Raw genomic sequence first — 19,766 nt, forward strand, 5'->3', positions numbered from 1 at the left:
TATGGTTACGGATAATTTAGTTGGTTGTACATGTCAACGTATTCCTATAGAACTGTTCAAACGATATCCTACAAAAAATACATGCACAACAGTTTATATGATAACCTACTAATTTAGCCCCAGGAACGACATCATGTCCTTAACGTACAGTTACAGAATTAACATAAATTTACGGAGGTTAGGTTTAGGCAGCAAGCATTGCAGCTCATTGTTTTCATTTTCTGACCCACAATGTCACAGATTAGGTTCACTCCAATCTTAGAACCCATCGGCTACATTGGTCGGATGACAATATAGCTTCTGGAAGCAATGGCCAATATTTTGGGGGTTCCAGTAAAGCCAATGATTATCCAGGCAAGACTTCCTCTTGCCTGTGCCACTCATTTTGGTTAATGTAATAGCCAATATATTCCTAGGTTGCATTTCGTCAAATATGTGCTGTCTCTTCTGCTCTAAGCAGGGACTCTTTACCTGCCCTGTAAACATGATTGGTCGATGCTACTCAGACTTTTAATGAACAACAAACGGAAACCAGAACCCTTCCATTTCCAAAATCTTGTCCCATTGCCTAGATTCTGCACACACAGATATCTGTTCCTGAAGATTAGGTTCACTCTTAATGCTCTCGTCAATCCAATTTTTTTTTATTTTCAGCTCTGTATGCTACCTTTCTAGCACCAGACAGACAGAGTTAGCAAAGAAAGCTAAAGCTAGTTGATGAACACAGTGGAGCAATTAGCAGCTAAAGAAGCCAGATATGTCCCTTAGAAGTTGGTGGAGACCAAAACAGAGCTAATGGAAGCAGGAATATTGGACCTACATTTAATAAGAGGCCAAAAACATAATTGAAACTGAATGCTAATGTTGAATTTGTTGTTGAATAGTAAACCACTGTCTCACTAAACAACCAGGATACAACTAGAAAACGGTTCATATAGAGATAAAAAAAAGACATGACGACACACTTGTGTGGACCCAGACTTGTATTTCACTTCATCTGCAGATATAAAAGTGCATATGTGATCTTATTTGTAGCCTCAGATAAAGACTAGATAAGACAAGAAACCGCCTCTGTGGTGAAATCAATCATTCGGGTTCATCTGTGTTTCAGGGGTCACATAGGCTGCAAGTCACTGCGTTATATATCTCTTTCGCACACAACACAAATTTCCAATTTCCCCTCCTTAACCTCAGGCGGGCAGCTACAGCTACACATACAGCCCCAGATGCTCCTCTGCTCTCCATCGAATGCTTTTACTTCCCGCCAAAGTCTGTGTTTTATAAAGCATCTTGGAGCAGCAGTGTTGGTGTCATTTCATTCACTGACGCTCCCTACCTACCGAAGCACTTGAGAGGGAAAATTCCCAAGCAGCACCTTGAGAATCTATATTTGAGTTCCACTCTGCAGAGTTTCCAATTTGTCTGGCCTAATTGTTGGCGGTTGAGCGTCCAGATGGGTGAAAGGAAGGCAGACACAACCGCATCAGAGAGGGCAGCAAGTTTAAGGAGTGCCTGACATCAGAGGCGGGGCAGGCCACTGACAGCTGAACAAAAGCACATGGTGCCACATCTGGCTTCTAGTTTAGCATGCAGTTTCCCTCAGCGTACCTCAGCACTATGATTATCTCGGTCCCACCGCCTTATAATGGAACAAAGAGGATTGTTGTCTAAAGATAGGTTCGGGAAACAGCAGCCCTGAGATTTAAGCAGTGATGAATGTGGATGCGGAGGAGAATCAGTTTGATGCCAGGCAGCAGGGTGTCCTGACCTGCTAGAGTAAGAGCCATCTCTGAATGGAGGAGATTATGGTGCTATCAGCTCAGTTTCATTTTCTTGCTCTGCATGCTCCTGGGTTTCCTCAGTAACCCTGTCAGTGTCCTCGTAGTCACCCCACTACAGCTGGACCATGTGCTCCACAGCTGAGATTTACTGGCACGAGAAACCACCACAAAGTCAAGAGAAAAGAGCAGGGTGCCCCTCCAACCGCAGAGTACTCGTGCACATGCTGCTCCAGTGTGTGTAAACACGCATGGGCGATGCAGTGCATGTGCGGACGCATAAACATCATCCACTTCTTGGTGCACGTTTTGTGGAATCCGACCAAAGCTTCACTACGCTGCACGAAAGGAAAGGACAGCATGTGGAATAAACAATACTCTAATTTCAACAGCAGGCAAGCCCAGTGGTTAGAACAGCCGTCTGTCCCACAAAGGTCACAAGTTCAAAACTCTGAAAGTTCCAACCAAGATCCGGAGGACCTTCGTGTCTGCCCATCACTCACTGAATATCTCTAACTTAAAGTTTCTGTTTTCATTTTGTAAGTGCAAATATTCTAAATCACTTCTTAAAACCAATTTTTATAGACTTGCTTTAATGTGATGTCGTCTTTTTATTTCTTTTATTTATGCTTTATTTATTTTATTTTGTTTTTATTTTTGTTATGTTATTGCTTTTGCTGTTGTTGATCTTTTTATTTATATTTACTTAAATTGACATTTTGTGTACTGCATCCTTTTTTTTTCATCTTATTTTAACTCATCTTAACTCCACCCTAGTTTTGTTTTGCTTATGTTTGGTAGGACTGTTTGGCTTTCTGTTGTTATATTGCCTTCTGAGCACCCTGTTTTTGCTTGTGCTTTGCTTGTCAAAGCATGTTGTAAACTCTGTTTTTAAAGGTGCTATTTAAATGCTTAAATTATTATTATTATTATCATTATTACATGTAAAATCTTCTTGCAATTTTAAAATGGCACTAGGTGAAGCAATGTTTGTAGCTCCAGAGGAACAAAGTCTGCATATTCGTTTTCCATTTCCAGCCGCCCATTTTAGATGATATCAGTCCATTTAATGGCCATTATCAGTTGTGATCACTTCCATTATAACTCCTTAAGATGTGGCAAACTGTACCTGCAAGGCCAGAGGGTGCACCTACTTGGATAGGTTTAGCGAAAATATCAAAGTTTTGGTTAAAATAAGTATCGTTTGTTATGTCACTTAAGTTACGTATGTAGTTAAAAGTATGTTACATAAGTTAACTTACTGGTGAAAAAAAGCCTTTTTTTGCAGATAATTGAACTTTAATACCTATTTGTCATGTGCCATATAATCAATAAACTGTGCACATCCTCATCGGAATTAACTAAAAGAGTCAGTAGCTGATGTTATACAAGCGTAAACCTGGTGGTGACATATGAAGCTAATGCACAAGTGCCAAAAACTGCAGTACTGCTAATGGCCACTTGAGGCTGGCTCAAAAAAAGATTCAATCCTCATAGACCCTCATGTTAAAATACCCACTTTACAGCAGAAATAAACATGTTTACAGCCTGGTACAAAAATATTTTTGGTCTCTATAGTTAATTACCCTATTCATGACAACTGTAGGGGGGGTGGACATTTATATGACTCACCAGTTTCAATTTTATCAAGTCTTAAAGTTATGTAGAATTAAGGGCTCTGAACAACAAGCTGTCTGCCCATAGTGTCCTTGGGCTCTCAGTCAGATCCACCCCCCGCTCTTCCACAACTCCACCCTCTCGTCCAAATATGCTCACTTCTGGCTCCCAAATATCCAAGATGGCGATGGTTAAATTGCCAACCTTGAGGCTTTAAAACCAAGCCTCCAGAAACAGTGCCAAGCTTTGAATTCAGTGTTACAAAAACTGGTGTCCAAAACTGGAATTACAACGACCGCGTCCGTCATGTGATGCCATGGTGCCTGAAAATTGAGTACAGCGTACAGTTCGGGCAGACCATGATATCAGGCTCAGGGCACCCTATTTAAACTGCTCTGGCCTGTCTACTGTTGTTGCTTCCTCTGTAAGCCGCTTTGCAACCTGCCTCCACCCCAGCTTCTCCTTTTCGTGTTGTGTCTGATTTCTCAATGTCATTTCTGTTTGTCATTGATGCTGCTCTGTTCTGTTCCTGGGGGGTCTTTGCTGCTGCTCCCTGCCCTTCCATGCGCCTACATGGAAAGCCTAAGGCAGGTGTGCTCTCTCCGCCTTAAGCTTGCAGTGTAGGCCTAGGAAAGGCAGAGAGGCCCCAGAACAGAGCCATACTGCCAAATATAATACTTCAACTGGAAATAAAGTTTTCTTTGACCAAAATGGTCCTGACTCAAAGACTTTCTCCCATAGACATACATTGCGAAAGAGATTTCTGTAAATCAGTGGATACATTTTTTTGAGCGTTACAACTTGAAATGATTCTTTTCACTATTGCGATTTGATCCATTTGGTCCAATAAGATTTTGAAAGTCTAAGAGCAGCTCAATTAAATCATTTCCCCCCCATTACAGTTAGCAGAGTGCTAGACCAGAAGTTGGCCACTGTAAGTCTCTAGTGCACCTGCTCTACGGGCCCCACAATGCAGAAGACACAGGTAATTTCATACCATGGAAATTGAGCTTTTTTGTCTTCTTGACCTCAGAGCAACTTTCATACGAATGAATGGGGCCCCATCTCCAGTGCTGTATCCAGTTCTCTTTATAAATCTGTGTTTAAAATGGGAGTCTACAAACCATTAGGTAATGTTTGTATACCAAACTGATGAGACACACAAAAGATTTAATAATAACAGAAGCTGCTCATTTCTGCTTAGTTTTAACTCTTAAAGGAAATTTCAGGGGGAATTTTTTCAGCCTGGCTCTTATTTTCATAACTGTGTCCATTTCAATTATGAGTCATGCTAACTTAACACTTGTTACCTCCTTTGTAGAGACTTGAGAAATGATAACTCTGAAAAAACAAGCATATCAGGGCAAGAAACAAAAAACACTATCCCAAAAAAAAGTGAATCAGTTTTACATGACTAATTTGCAATACTTGTCTCTGAGTCTCTCTGAACGTAAACATAGAAAATAGCTACCAGAGTTAGCTATGGTAGCTAATGGGGCATGCTAAGTTGGTAATTGCCACATAGAGATTTGGGAAGCTACAGCTATCCAAATAAGTAATTTACAATCCAAGTCAGACCAAAAGTAAACACAGAAAGTCGCCATCTTGATTGGTTATCGTAAGTAACCGAATAGGGATCTATTCCAGGAAGCCTTCCTGGAGTTTGTGCTTCCTAAATCTCTAAAGCAGACATGACTGCAAAATCACAGTGGCCAAGTCAGAGTGGCCACAATTATGAGTAAACAAAATCCCAGTTGAATACTTGAATAAATATAAAATTCTTCTTGTAAATTTTAACCCACACGTATTACTTTAAAACGCTAAAAAAACAAGTCTAAAATGCCTGACTCCAAAAAGTTACCATGGCATACAGAGTGACTCTGCTTCTCCAGATGAAACAGAACACTATTGCTGGCCTACTTTGTGGTTTAGGCTGATAAGTCGGGTGGAGTATATTATCTTAACTCAGGCTTGAATCACCAAATCTCTGCCGCTGCATAGTGTGGGTGTGTAGCAAATGAGAGAAAAGCCCTTTCAAGAGAAGAAAAAGCCAGGTGAATGTGTAGTGATTACTCATGGTACGCAGTCACTCAGCATCAGCTTGCTGCGACATGATCACAAACTCTCCCGGTTGAGCTGCTCCTATCACCCAGGTGGTGCAAGTGGAGAGTCTACCTCGTTTGCTCGGATGAAGCATCATATCAAATATTTCTCCTCTCTATCACTGCTACAATAAAAGCTAAATTCACCTAGATGGGTGTTGTAGCATCAGGAGTAGGTACACTGAGTCATGCATTAGTCAGTATGCTGACTCATGCTAATGCTCTCGCTTGCTTTTTCTGCTGTTTGGACTCTCATCATCTCTTAGAAAGACAAACACTTTCTCCCTCGAGCTACTGATAATACACATATTTTTCGGGTGCCTTAGGAAGTTGTTTTTCATTTTGCTCCTTTGGCACTGTTGCTCTGTTTCCTGCACTCATTACATTGTCGCTTTAAAGGTCCAGTCTGTAGGATTTCAGGAGGATATATTGGCAAAAATGGTATATAATATTATTAACTATGTTTTCATCAGTTTATAATCACCTGAAACTAATAACTGTTGTGTTACCTTAGAATGAGCCCTTTACATCTACTTAAGGAGCGGGTCCCCATCCACAGTCTCGGCCACTGTTTCTATGGTAAGCCAAAACAGACAAACCAAACTCTGGCTCTAGATAGGACCATTCACATCTTCACATTTCTGTGCCACCACAGTTTTCCTACATGCTTGGCACACAACAGAGGTTTCAGTGGTTGTAATTTGTAACCTCATCGCTGGCTGCCACCAAGTTCTACACACTGTGTGGTGGTAAACACACTTCAAAGAAATACTTTGATATTTTGGAAATATGGTTATTTACAAATGTACGGCTAGCAAGTGTGGCTAGCAGACAGTTAGCTTAGCAGACCGAATGTAAACGGGAAAAAATCTGGCTTGGCTCTGTCCAAAGGTAACCTATAGATCTTGCTTATTTAATCTGTACCGAAAATCAGGTGCAGTGTGTTAATGAATGAGCGTTAGGGGTGTTTGGTAAATTAATTCTGTTACCTTGAGACAGAGCCAGGCTAGCCTTTTATCTGTTTGTAGTCTTTATGCTAAGCTATGCTTAGCTAAGCTAAGCTATAAAGACACTTAAAGAAATACTTTGAGATTTTGGAAAATATGCTTAAATGCTATCTTTCTGAGAGTTAGATAAGATTATTGATACTAGTTTCATGTCTGTGCGCTAAATATCAATGTATCGCTAGCAGATGGTTAGCTTAGCACAAAGACTTGTAGCTTGGCTCTGTCCAAAGGTAGACTAAATCATGTTTGTTTAATGCGTACCAAAAGACAATTACAGTGTGTTAATAAGTGAGCGTTAGAGGTGTTTTGTGGGTGAATTTTGTTACCTTGGGACAGAGCCAGATGAGCTGTTTCTCTGTTTTCATTCTTTATGCTGAGATAAGCTATAAAGACACTTCAAGAAATACTTTGATATTTTGAGAAATATGGTTATTTACTATCTTTCTATGAGTTAGATAAGAAGATTGATACTAGTTTCATGTGTGTACGCTAAATATTAAAGTTCAGCTAGCAGACGGTTAGCTTAGCCCAAAAACTGGAAACAGGTAAACTAAACTAAGTTCAGCTAAGCTAAGCTAAGCTAAGCTAAGCTAAGCTAAGCTAAGCTAAAGCTTTAAAGAAAATAAAGAAACACTTTTATATTTGGGGAAATATGGTTATTTGTACACTAAGCAGTCAAGTACAGGTAGCAGACGCTTAGCTTAGCACATAAATTGGAAACAGGAAAACATCTAGCTTGGCTTTGCCCAAAGTCTTGTTTGTTAAATTCATACAAAAACAAAAAATGCAGTGTATTAATTAATTAATTTAGTGTTAAAGGTGTTTGGTAGGTGGATTGTGTTACCTGTCAGCTGTTTCTCTGTTTTTAGTCTTCATGTTAAGCTAGGTATAAAGAAACTTAAGAGCAGTTCAGATATTTTGGGAAATATGGTTGCTATCTTTCTTTGACATAGATATAAAGATTGATTGAGGCCAGCTGATTGAGTTAGGCTAGCTGTTTCTGTTTTTTGGTCTTTATGCTAAGCCAACTGCTTTTTTTCTGTAGCTTCATATTTAGGGTGCATTCTGCAACGCTAGAACAGGGCAAGCACACCCTTGTTGTACAGACATGAGAGTAGGCTACTATCAATATTCTCATCTAACTTGTGGAAAGAAATTGAACCAGCACAATTCTAAAAAATGTCTTATTCTGCTTTTGTTAAATCATTTTGGTTATGTTACTACTGTATGGTTTCATGCATATGTTAATAAACATACACTTGACCACAATAATATATGTCTGACAAAAAAAAATAGGGGTTGTGAGGGGGATGAGCAAATGTGATTTATTGGGCCTAGATTATGTCAAAGATTTCCAGTCTTGGTTTTTCCATCTTTTCCAGAAAATTGATAACCCTGTACATCTGGGAAAGAACCTGTTTCCATCCTCCCTGATAAAAATCTTTCCACAGAGTGGAGTCAACATCTAGGGGTGAAAAGTGTAGGGGTGGCTGGGAGGGGAGTCTGCGGTATGATTGCGTCTCTGCTCCCTCATCACCAGCTCAGACAGGTCTCAACTGGCTGCTACCTCCACCTTGGCAAGCCTGTCGAGTCCAAACAGCTGACATCATCCCGCAGGAAGCCGGGAAGCCTTATTGCAAGGTGAGACTTGGGTTAGAAAAATATGCTTTGATCCAGACGGAGCCACGGGAAGGTCTTTCCAAAAAGCTTCCTAACACCTGAGTGGTGACGGCCCTGCAGACTTTCAAGTCAGTGATAGAAAGGCTTTGGTGAAGTCCAGGCCGCATGAGAAAACTGTGGATTAATGTGCGAAAATAATCCAAGACTGAGGATATAGAACATGTAGGCATGAAGAAATAGAATATAGAGTATGATTCCCTGTGGGAAAACACTTGAATATGATCTTGTATCAAAATGGCTGAGATACAAAGATAAGACTTAAGGGAAAACAGTGACACACTATGTGGTCTTTATTAGATCAGTCTAGGAAAGGCACTCATTCTTCACACAGCAGTGAGCATCTTTATTTCATATGGCTACACTGCCATCGTGTGGCCATTTTATATCACTGCAACACAATCTAACTTCCACCTGTTTACTTAACTGCACTACATTTCCTCCTCAAGAATAATAAAAAAATTTTTTAAAAAAATGCATTTTGTTGACATGTTTATCTTAAATCCAACATAATTAACCTTTATTGAAACAACTTCAATTTAAAACCATACAACAAATAAAGACAACAAGTGGTAGTTTGATCACACCAGAGAAAAGCAACAATAACCAGCGTACTTAGAGCATAAATGTCTCTTTTTAATCCATGGTCCACTGCTGGAAAACACTGTCTTGCCAGCTCATGTTGATTCTAGGTGCAGCTGGTACATTAAGTGCGTGTAGTCGATGATCTAAAAATGGGCGGCTTCAGATGTGCATTAGTTCAGACTGATCTTCCGAATTCGCTCCCATTGTTCCCAGTTTTTACGTCAAAGCTCCCCGTGTGAGCTTGTGGTCGTCTCTGATGCTTCTGACTCCTCTTCTTTTTCTGATGAGAATGGAAACATGGATTAATAATACAAATGATAATATATTCACTTTTGATATTTATAAAACGATTGTGAAACTTAAAGGTCCCGTTTTGTAAAAAAAAACAAAAAAAAAAACAGTCTTTTTTTGTAATAAAGAAAGGTATTAGTGCTTTATAAATACTGTGAAAGTATCAAAACGCTCAATCCACCTTCAAAAATGGGGGCTTTTAATGAGCCATCAGAACTTCCATGAATTTGTGATGTCACAACTGTTCTATAGAAAGACAAAAACTGCCACTACAGTGCTGTTACAGTCATTCCAGTGCAGATATGAACGTCCCCAAAACGAGCGTCTCAGATAGAAGGTGAATACAGGTAATACACACAAACTGTACAGCACAAATGATATGAAGAGAGTCCTAAAAGCTACAACTGGTAACTTGAATAAAGGTACTTTTTGTCATATTTGCTATAGCTGTCACATCCTCACAGTTGGACATGAGACGAATGGTCTGTGAAAAAAATTCTGCTCCTTTTCCTCCTCGTAGTGCTTCTAATGGCGTTTGCTGGAAACTGTGGCTGAACGCAAACAACCAATCAGAGCCGAGGAGTCTCTAAAGCAGCTGTCAATCATGTCAATCACTCCTCGTAAACTGCCGTCTGTCTCACTAGGCAGCGCTGATCAAATAAGAATTAAGGTTCTCCTCAGATGTTTTCAGAAACACATCTTAGTGCACTGTTTAGCTGTTAAATGAGAAAGTTTGCTGAGGACAGTGGGTGGTGCTTGGTCTTTGCTCGACAGTTTTTGCTACAGCTTTAAAGCAACACTAACCCTCAGCTGGCTGTTGCATTTGGACACACTCGCCATCTCGCTCCTCATAGCCACTTGAGCAGATGCACACATGGCTGCCTTTAGTGTTGACACACTCCTCGTGCTCCTTGGTGCACACTGGCTCTGGCTGGGAACACTCGTCGACATCTGGAAAACACAATGTGACACTGATACACCGACCTGACTGAAACACAGTTTTCTCTTCTGAGGAGGTCAGACAGAAAGCTTTCATCACAAATAACACATAAACAGTGCAAGGCTAATGTTACTAAAGCATTTAAGACCTAAACGAACCTTCCTCTGACCTTAAGAGTGTAAACCCTTCATATAGTGAATTATTCACATCTTACCTGAGCAGGTGCCCTCTGTGTCTTGGTACCCGCTGGCACAAGCCTTGCAGTTATCAGGCCCGGCCCCAGTGCAGCCGGAGCACACGTTGTCACAGGCTAGGAAGGACAAATACATAAAAAAAACCTTACTATTAGATGAATGTCACTAAAAATATTCCCATGAAGAAAGAGAAAATTATTTTCCTGTTTGATGTAAACAGGCTGTAAATATGTGAAATCACCATGATGTGTTATCAAACACTTTATGGAATTGCTTCGTATACCAAGGGTAAATAATTTCTCCCCAACCAAAGTAAAACAAGCAGCAGATACTGTTGTGTCCTGATGTTGTGAGTAATTACCCTTGCAGGAGTAGGAGCCTTCCGAGTTAACGCAGTATTGATCTTCTTCACATGGAGACGGATCTTTGGAGCACTCGTTCACATCTGTAAGATGGACTGCAGTGAGGTCGACAGTGGTGCACATAGAACATATATTTTTGCCATTTTTTCCCCCGTGTACAACATGGAGACTTTTCACCGGTGCTCCTATGCCGACCTTGCACCAAACTACTTTTCAGCAATTTGACTGTCGCAGACAGATATGAAAATATGAAAATTTCTAGTGCCGGGATCGTCACGAGAGTTTTACCTCAGTTGGTGGGTGCCCCAGTGATCTTGTTAGTTTGGTGTAAGGTGGTCTTAAAACTCAGCCTGAGCTGTCTTAAGTCTGTTTCTTGTCTTGACATTTCAACAAAATCAAACATGTTCAATATTATAGACACTTTTCAGTCTTGGCTCGTGTAAATAATGAAGTTCAATAACGTGAACATAGTCAACAACCAATAGCTGCACTCTCTCCGGCACCTAACAAGAAGCAGCAAACCGCGTAGACCGTAAACATGGAGGGGACTCTGGGGAGGCATAAACAAGTCTCTGATCTTTTCGGACTGTGGAGTAGGAGGAGAACTGGTGGAGTTGTGGAGTGAACAAGAGTTGGAGTTTAATTCATTCCAACCAGCACTTATTTTAGTGAGAAATCTTAATTTTGAAAATGGCTATCCTCCGACTAAAATAACACAGCTGACCAACAGAGACTGGTAGCAAGTTGAGGCATTAAAATCCACATATGTAATGTTTGTACACAAATACAGTTTATCTTTATGGATTATACTGATGCCGAATTGACAAGAATACTGTCAAGATATGATGTCTTTTATCCTGTGTTTCTAGAGTTATGTGTTTTGTGTACACATGAGGAATAGTTAAAATGTCACATTTCTTAAAAGGGAGTTTGGCATAATGTTTTCCACCAGGAGCAGGATGGAAAATAACCTCAAAAGGAAAATCCAGTTGTAGTCTTGCAAATAGTGACCCTGCAAGATCCCCGGTCCTTGCAAAATCTATTTATAGTGTGTGACTAAAACCTCACAGTCTCAAGATATGACAGGGTGTCAGAGTTTACTGTTTTAAAAGTACTTTTAAAGTCTTTTCAAAGTCTACTCATGCATGGGAAGCATTACCAACACAAGCTTCCTGGTCGTCCTCCTCCCAGCCGTCTTTGCACTCGTCACAGTCCTGATTGCTCGCTCCAGTGCAGGTTTTACAGGAGGAGTGGCATTCTGTAGGGAGAGGGGAAGCTTGCATTCAGAATTCAGAACACTTACCATATATATATATATATATATAGACATGTCACTGAAAAAGCTGGTGGTACAACACTTTCTCTGTGTCGACGTGTACCTGTGCACAGAGAGAAGGTGTCGTTCCTCACTTCGTTGAAGTAGCCGTCGATGCAGTCTAGGCAGAACTCCCCCTCGTAGCCATGGTCACAGCTGCACTTTCCGTTCCCACCGCGAGTCCCGTCGCCATCACAGTTTCCATTTCCGTGACAAGGAGTGTCAGAGCCCCCAACGCAGGCTTCAGAAATAAAATCAGAAAATAGTTAACAACTTTAACATCCATGCTACTGCCACACGCTGAGATACATACATGTCTTGTCTACCAGAAATAGAACCAACATGGACACTAAATGCTGAAAGGATTTTCCTCACCATTGCAGTCCGGTCCAAACGTTCCCTTCGGACAGCACACTTTGATAGTTTCAATGCAGAACCATTTATGCAGATCGGGGTGTTTCGTTTTCCTGCATTGCAACAGGAAACAAAACAGGAAGAGGTGAGGTGTGAATCAGTCATTTTATACACAAATAACACTGCAAGTCTTTTACTTTACACAAGCTGTGTGACGTCTTGATGTTGTGAAACTGATAGTTGCAATTGTCGCTGACCATGCTGGCATAACCTATACATAACCGGCACCCACCTCTTGAACCACCAAATCTCGAAATGATCTTCGTGCTCCTCTAACATGCGGTTGCACTCGAAGCTGCTGCTGTCACACAGCCCTTCAATGATCTCCATCAGACGGATCTCGCTGTAAAGGAAGCGACAAGATGAATGGATGTCACATGAACTGTTTGATATGAGGAAGTGCTTGTTACATGGTTTTGTGTAAAGCTGGGAAAGGAAACTGTTGCTCGTAGTGGCAAATTAACACCATGCAGTCTGCTATGTATTCAAATACATCCTGTTTGTCTAGAAGTTAAGATAAGCTTCCTGCTGTACAACTGCCTGCAGCTCTGGTGCAAAGCAAACACAGGTCTGATGACCGGCCCCTGTGGCAGGGTGACCTGGACAGGTCAGGATGCACTGTCTCACCTTGTTTCATATTTGGACAGTTTTCTCTCCTCCCAGGCTGTGTTGCCTCCCCCAAAGTTCTGCTTTGCTGTTCTGTCATAGCCCTAAAATACAAAACAGTGTCACTGAATATACAGGAATCATTAACAATACTTGAGTAAGATATTAATATAATGTCACACCACACAAAGAGAGGTTTAGTAGTGTTTTCCTACCTTGCTGAAGTTATCAGTGATTTGCTGACAGGTAGAACAGGCGCTTTTTAAGTCCCTCTTGGCGCCAGTGGCTTGAAAAAGTAAAACAACAATTAAACAAGACAATAGCCGCAGCAGCCGCAGCTCTGGACCGGTGGACAGCATCTCAGCCGATCAATTCAGACACACTTTCATATCAGGACACACGCTGAAGCCACACACAAGCTAGTAAAGCGCTGCACGGGTCGAACACATCTAAATGAGCCGTTCCTAACATTAAATCTAAGTCTGCGTTATCTATGCAAAGCGCAACAAAGTAGTATTTACATGCCGGCTGAAGAAAAAAACGCTGCGGGTTCGGATTTCCGCGTCAGCTTCTTGATCGAATTGTGGCTTGCGCTGATTGGCTCGGATGGCCTGTCAAACAAATGTACAACCAATCACAAGCCGCCACGCGCGGGACAAACAGCTGCTTCCCCACGTGGAAAATTCGGGAATATAATTATATTATGTAAAATAATTATTTTTTTCCATTTTGGTGACGTGTTAGAGGTAATTTCTAAAAAATATCTTTGTCACATTACTATAAAAATATTTTTCAGCGAGATGAAAGCATTAATAGTTCGCTTCCTGTCTTGACCGGAAGTGATAAAGTCACTCAGCTGTCATGGCTGAAAAAAGGACTGTTTCAGGGCTGCCACTGCTGTTTTTACTCACAGCAGTGTGTCTTTTGCATTTATTTATTTGTCCGTTCACTAAAGTTGAGGAAAGCTTTAATTTACAAGCAGCGCACGACATTTTGTATCACAGACTTAACTTTGACAAGGTAAGCAGGCGTTATCTGTCCTCCCATACTGTTCTATGTGCTAACAAGCTAACTTTGCACAACACCAGTGAATTAAATAATTATCAGAAATATTAAACGTCTGTGAATACGCCATCTTTAAATGTAAGAAGACACATTCACTGGCTTCAGCTTATATTTACATGTTTTTAATTCACTTATCCTCACTATTTACAACAGTATCTTATACCTTTTGCTTCATATTATCAAATGTGGCACTGTCCCTTCTAAGAAAACACTGGGCAAAAGAGCTTTTATGTTTAAAGCCCCAACAGACTGCAATAATTTGCCTGTTGATATTAGATACTTTCAACACCTGGTATGTTTAAGCATGCCCTGTCTTCTTACTTTGAGATGGACTGCTCTTGTTATTAGTGAATATCATGTTTTTGTACTGTTTACAGAAGTATTATGTGGATAAATGAATGCTGTATTGTATCTGCTGAACTTTTAAATGTAATCTTACTGCTTTCATAAGAAGTATGCTTTATCTTTATCATATTAGATTAAATTAGGTACCTTTTATATTTGAAACAAAATGTTGTTTCAGCTTTACTTGTATAGCCAAGTCATAAAAATACGTTACATTGCAGTGTGTGCTGATACATACATCTTGTATTTATTCTCAAAAACATGTAAATATAGATGATAATTATGCACACAATACCAGTTCAGTAATTGAGAAAACAGTTGTCAAAACAATCCCAGCACCAGATCAATTTAGTAGCTGTTCTGAAGAGCTTTCAATCTTCATCCATAGATGGAGATAAAAAAAAGAAGTTTTTTTTTTAATACTATCCATTGAGTTTAAACAGACAGAGCAACATACATACCCCAGACAGCTGTACAGCACATAAAAAAATAATAAAAAATAAGGCCATAAATAAAAGAAATCAGACTTGATGTATTGACAGTATTTCAGTAAGATTAGATAATAAGAAAAAAATTAACAAAATGAAAAAACAAAAACACATACAATCAGATGAGTATAATGACTAATCAAATGGAGTTAAACCAAACACTCTCTCTAGTCCCTTCTGCGCAAGACAGTTTGGAGCCACCAGCCATTAGTAGCCATGTCATGTGTGACTCATAATCGGGGCTATGAGAGGGACATAGAAATTTCAAAATCTACACGTCCTCCATCTGCTATTTAAAACCATGTGATGTGATTGAGATCTTCAGATTGACTCCTAAATAGATCTTTAGGAGATCTAAATATGAAAATATTTTGCCAACTGTTGTTTCCAAGGTCAGCAATGAATTCAAGTAAAAATAACATTTTCTGTAATAAGGTCTGACTGTATCTGTGTTGTCTTTCAGTATGACCATCATGAGTTCCCTGGTGTGGTGCCACGGACTTTCCTCGGCCCCCTGTTCCTCTCCATTCTCAGCTGCCCTGTTGTGTTTCTGTCGTCTCTGCTGGACACACCAAAATTCTACTCACAGCTGATTGGTAAATCACTACTGTCTCACTAACTGGTACTTTTGCCCTCTACCTATATGTTCAAAACAATTAGAACTGCAATAGTTGATTATAGTTGATTCATCGATTAGCCCAGTGAATTCCAACCTTTGTCCTCAAAGAACTCGTTTTCTATCATTAAGTAAACTGACAACCCCTGACTGAGTGACATATTTTATGGATATTTGATATTATAGTCAATGCATAACAATAACTGTACAAACAAACTGATAAACTGTACAATTAACTCAAATAGTGAACGTAATAATTGCAGAAGTTTGTGTAAAACAAGCTTTTAATACAATCTTCCGTCTAACTCATCTATCTTTAAAATGTTTAACAATCAGAAATACTTAATATGCTTCTTTTTCCACAAATTCAGTGTCTTCTTTCTTTTTTCATGCCTCCTAAATGTGAGAATTTGATGCTTGTCATTGTCAAACATTATTATAAACTGATCAGCTGTGGATAGCTGGACTGTTGGCCGGATAAAGCATACCATTTGATGATGTCACCTTGGGTTATGGGAAATTATACAGGACACGTTTCGCTATAAAACAGTTAATTGAGAAAATAGTGGGCAGATTAATCGTTAATGAAAATAATTGTTAGTTGCAGCCCTATAAACGTTGTTGCCTGTTCAAACAGTTTAAACAAATCCATTCTCTTGATGTGTTGTGTGCAGTCCGAGCCTCCCTGGGAGTGTGTGTTGTCAGTGCACTGTGGCACATGCAGAAGGAGGTGAGGAAGCAGTTTGGCTCCACGGTTGCAAGTCTTTTCTGTCTGACGTGTGCTTCTCAGTTTCACCTGATGTTCTACAGCACTAGGACGCTCCCTAATGTATTTGCACTGCCAATAGGTAAGACACATGGGTGATAATCATCATAAAACAGAGACTCTACATGATGACATTATACATTTTCCTTCCCAGTTCTGGTTGCATTCACATCTTGGATGGCTCAGAAATACGGCCGATTCGTCAGCCTCTCTGCTTTGGTCATCATTGTGTTCCGGTCAGAGCTCTGCATTTTCTTGGGACTCATGTTACTGATATTACTGCTGAGCAGGAAGCTGGGATTGCTGCAGCTGCTGTACTATGCTGTTCCTGCTGGGATCTTGTCGCTCGGTGAGTAGTGAATGTACAGTGTATGATAAGTACATACTCGATAAACAAATTGTCCAAACGAGTTTTGATTTCCGTTGTGTTTCACAGCTCTGACTGTGGCCGTTGACACCTTCTTTTGGAGGAAGCTTTTGTGGCCTGAAGGTCAGGTTTTGTGGTACAACACTGTTCTCAACAAAAGTTCCAACTGGGGAATATCCTTTTATTTACTCAAGTACTCTGCCACTTATCACATTTGTTAACTTTCAGCCACTGAAATTCATCATGAACGCTCTCCACCCTGCAGTTCTCCTTGACTCTCTTCTCCCCAGTAAACCTCTCCCTTTCTGTGGTACTTCTACTCTGCCGTGCCCCGCGCCCTGGGCTGCACGCTGCTCTTTGTCCCCCTCGGCCTCCTCGACAGGCGGATGAGGCTGCTGCTGCTACCCACCGTCGGCTTCATCCTCATCTACTCGCTGCTGCCCCACAAGGAGCTGCGCTTCATCATATACACGTTCCCTGTGCTCAGCTTGGTGGCTGCCCGAGGCTGTTCTTTCATGTAAGTAAAAAAATATTAATCCAAATGCTCGGAAATTGACACTTTATCTGATGTCTGATAGATACCAATACAAACCTCTCTCTTTGCTTTATAAGCTGAATATGACCCATGGAGTACAGAAATAATTTGAAAGATGAGAAAGTTACGATGCTAAAAGGGCAGTTTGGAGTGCACGACCAGCTGCTGCATTCTGTATATTAGACTTGGCTGGTGGATGTTGATTATTCCTCGCTCTTAAAATAGATACAGAGCAGCTATTTTCCAGATATTGATACCAGTGCCATCATAAGAAGGACTTGCGTTAGTGTGGGTTTATGTCATGGCTGCTCTTTCACATTATAGACTGCAAAAGCTATTGCTCTTCTTTTCCTCTGTGCTTCAGTTTGTGCAACTACCAGAAATCTTGGATGTACAAACTGGGCTCTGCGGTTGTGGTTGGCCAGCTGCTGACCAATGCTGCGTACTCTGGTATTAGTCTCTACGTGTCCCACCACAACTACCCGGGCGGCCAAGGAATGCAGGAACTACACAGGCTGCTGCCAGTCACAGCAGGTCGGTGTCACTTCAGCACATTTTTATTTGCAGGGAGTTTACTGCTTGCCACCTTTGAGAGGAGCTAATAACTTTATACATATTGAAGATTTAACAATTGAAAGTATGGAGAAACTTGATCAAATGTGCATGTAGTGTGTGAGTTTAGGGGTAAAAGACATAATAAAAAAACAAACGAGAACAAGATAAGTGTCCGAAAACAAGTAGGTAGAAGTAAAACTTACATGTCTATGTATATGTGTCTTTCTTACATTTCCTCTTTTAATTCATACATTATTTCAACAAATTCCCAAATTTATTTACAACTAATATCCCCAGTCTATTGACCACCCAATTAAATACATAATAAACCCAGTTTATTTACAGTCCAAGTATATCTGTGTTACAAAATAAATATGCACTCCCTTGACACAACCTTTCCTAATCTATGTATCTGCCAAAAATACCTTTTTATTTTTTTATTTGATTTATAGTCCACCCCATACACTGAGATACACAGACTCTTCTCAGTTGTACGGACATTGTTTTTTAAAGTTAAATTCTCCTCTTAAATTATACCCCCTCCTCCCTGTCACAAAACATTTTTTGAATGTTGCCCAGGAGTGAATTGTTTCTCGCTTTTAACATGATTCTTGCAGTTTTAAATTTGACCAGATCTAAGAATTGAAATGCATGTGACTTTAAAAACAGTGTCTTCATGTGTTCCCTGTCCCTTTTGCTCTCTTTTGAAGTTTGTATACTGGTGTCGAGCAAGTACATCAGCTAAACTGAATTTGTGTGTGTATGTATGCGAGCCATATTAGTATGATTAACTCTATTAATTGTGTGTAAGACAAAAGAAGTTTGTTTGGAGAACACATTTTTACTCAGTGCCTTTGTCCCCTAAGATGTCTTTGTGCATATTGACACCTACGCTGCTGAAACTGGAGTATCTCGCTTCCTAGAGCAGAACAGAAACTGGAGGTGAGTGCTTTTTTCATTGTTCTGAACTAAAATGTGTCCAAAAATAATGTACCCATTATAATCACCTTGTATTGTAATGCAAGGATAGAGATTCTAAATTAGTGATAAAATTAATGTATTTCATGTTAATGTTAGACATGTTTTGTGATTTTAATTTAACAGCCAAAAACAATGTATAATCAAAACTTTTCCAAAGCATTCCATTACTTCCAAACCATTTCCAGGCCTGGAAAACTGTTCTAATTCCATAACTTATGTGGGATTTATCTAATATTACCTTTGTAATGCAATCCTTTTTACATATTTTAACAGATATGACAAACGTGAGGACCTGAGTCTCTCGGATCCTGACATCAAAATGTACTCGCACCTACTGATGGAGGCTAACGTCACAAAGATACAGCTGCTCCAGGACACTCATCAGCCTCTGGCCTTCGTGGAAGGTTACAGCAACATTGCCTTCAACATGTTTCACTTCCCACCTGTCAGTGTGCGATTAGAGAGGAAAACTGTGCTCATGGAGAGAAAGACTGCAACCAGGCAACACAAAGAGTGACTTTAAAAGGAATGTGTTGGATTAAGGTGTTTCTTAGAGACCAGAAAATAAGACCAAAGGTGACCAAAATGAGTGTTCTTGAAGGCTATGGTGGGATAGATGGTACAAAGAGAATAACACAGGTCTGTTGTGTGTCTACCATTACAGGTTGACTGCTGATGTATGCTGCGTAAGTAGATTAGTATGTTGAATTGAACTGTCACATCTTTCCTGATGTTAAAAAGAGTTCCCACACATTTTTGTGGACAAAACTTTTCCAGGACCCATATTAACATTTTCATGACCATTCACATTGCTCCATCTCAAAAATCCAGTACAATTTCAAAGTAACTGCAAGACATAGCATAGATATAGAAACAAACTAAATTCAATGACTGTTTTAAAAACAAATTCCATGACTTCCCCAGGCCTGGAAACAACATTGTGAAATTCCATGTGTTTTCAATGACTGTGGGAATCCTGAATGTTTCTGTCCTCTCATGCTGATGTGTAATGAATTTCTCGTGAATAATTATAGGAAGAAACTGTTTCCTGCAGACAAGGCAACTACAGACAATGTTGTATTTTTTTACCTCAGGCTGTTATTTGTACATTTTGTAGATATATTTCATAGCTGAATAAAACTGTAACTGAAGGAGGAAAC

General features: G+C 40.0%; 2 protein-coding genes across 2 annotated transcripts; one reads left to right on the plus strand and one right to left on the minus strand.

Moving 5' to 3' along the window:
* Window positions 1-8,451: 8,451 nt before the first annotated feature.
* creld2 (cysteine-rich with EGF-like domains 2) lies at window positions 8,452-13,466 on the minus strand. The gene is made up of 10 exons (XM_050036683.1): window positions 13,104-13,466; window positions 12,910-12,992; window positions 12,515-12,625; window positions 12,244-12,335; window positions 11,933-12,109; window positions 11,713-11,811; window positions 10,553-10,636; window positions 10,212-10,307; window positions 9,862-10,008; window positions 8,452-9,046 (listed from the first exon to the last, which is right to left on the minus strand). The coding sequence occupies exons 1-10, from the start codon at window positions 13,245-13,247 to the stop codon at window positions 8,988-8,990; spliced, it is 1,092 nt and encodes a 363-aa protein (XP_049892640.1). The 5' UTR covers window positions 13,248-13,466; the 3' UTR covers window positions 8,452-8,987.
* Window positions 13,467-13,735: 269 nt separating this feature from the next.
* alg12 (ALG12 alpha-1,6-mannosyltransferase) lies at window positions 13,736-19,760 on the plus strand. Its single transcript, XM_050036134.1, has 9 exons — window positions 13,736-13,908; window positions 15,250-15,382; window positions 16,077-16,250; window positions 16,323-16,517; window positions 16,605-16,707; window positions 16,828-17,052; window positions 17,435-17,604; window positions 18,492-18,567; window positions 18,880-19,760. The coding sequence occupies exons 1-9, from the start codon at window positions 13,750-13,752 to the stop codon at window positions 19,121-19,123; spliced, it is 1,479 nt and encodes a 492-aa protein (XP_049892091.1). The 5' UTR covers window positions 13,736-13,749; the 3' UTR covers window positions 19,124-19,760.
* The last annotated feature ends 6 nt before the right edge of the window (window positions 19,761-19,766 follow it).

The sequence above is a fragment of the Epinephelus moara genome, chromosome 23, assembly GCF_006386435.1.
Source record: "Epinephelus moara isolate mb chromosome 23, YSFRI_EMoa_1.0, whole genome shotgun sequence".
Lineage (NCBI taxonomy): Eukaryota > Metazoa > Chordata > Actinopteri > Perciformes > Serranidae > Epinephelus > Epinephelus moara.

What these genes read in the sequence shown, in the direction of transcription:
- creld2 (XM_050036683.1), bottom strand. Translation starts at nt 13,247, where the DNA reads ATGCTGTCCACCGGTCCAGAGCTGCGGCTGCTGCGGCTATTGTCTTGT. An exon ending in TCACTGATAACTTCAGCAAG is followed by an intron (nt 12,993 to 13,103) that starts GTAGGAAAACAC and finishes TTTGTATTTTAG; the next exon opens with GGCTATGACAGAACAGCAAA. An exon ending in GAGATTTGGTGGTTCAAGAG is followed by an intron (nt 12,336 to 12,514) that starts GTGGGTGCCGGT and finishes GTTGCAATGCAG; the next exon opens with GAAAACGAAACACCCCGATC.
- alg12 (XM_050036134.1), top strand. Translation starts at nt 13,750, where the DNA reads ATGGCTGAAAAAAGGACTGTTTCAGGGCTGCCACTGCTGTTTTTACTC. An exon ending in ACAGACTTAACTTTGACAAG is followed by an intron (nt 13,909 to 15,249) that starts GTAAGCAGGCGT and finishes GTTGTCTTTCAG; the next exon opens with TATGACCATCATGAGTTCCC. An exon ending in GAGCAGAACAGAAACTGGAG is followed by an intron (nt 18,568 to 18,879) that starts GTGAGTGCTTTT and finishes ATATTTTAACAG; the next exon opens with ATATGACAAACGTGAGGACC.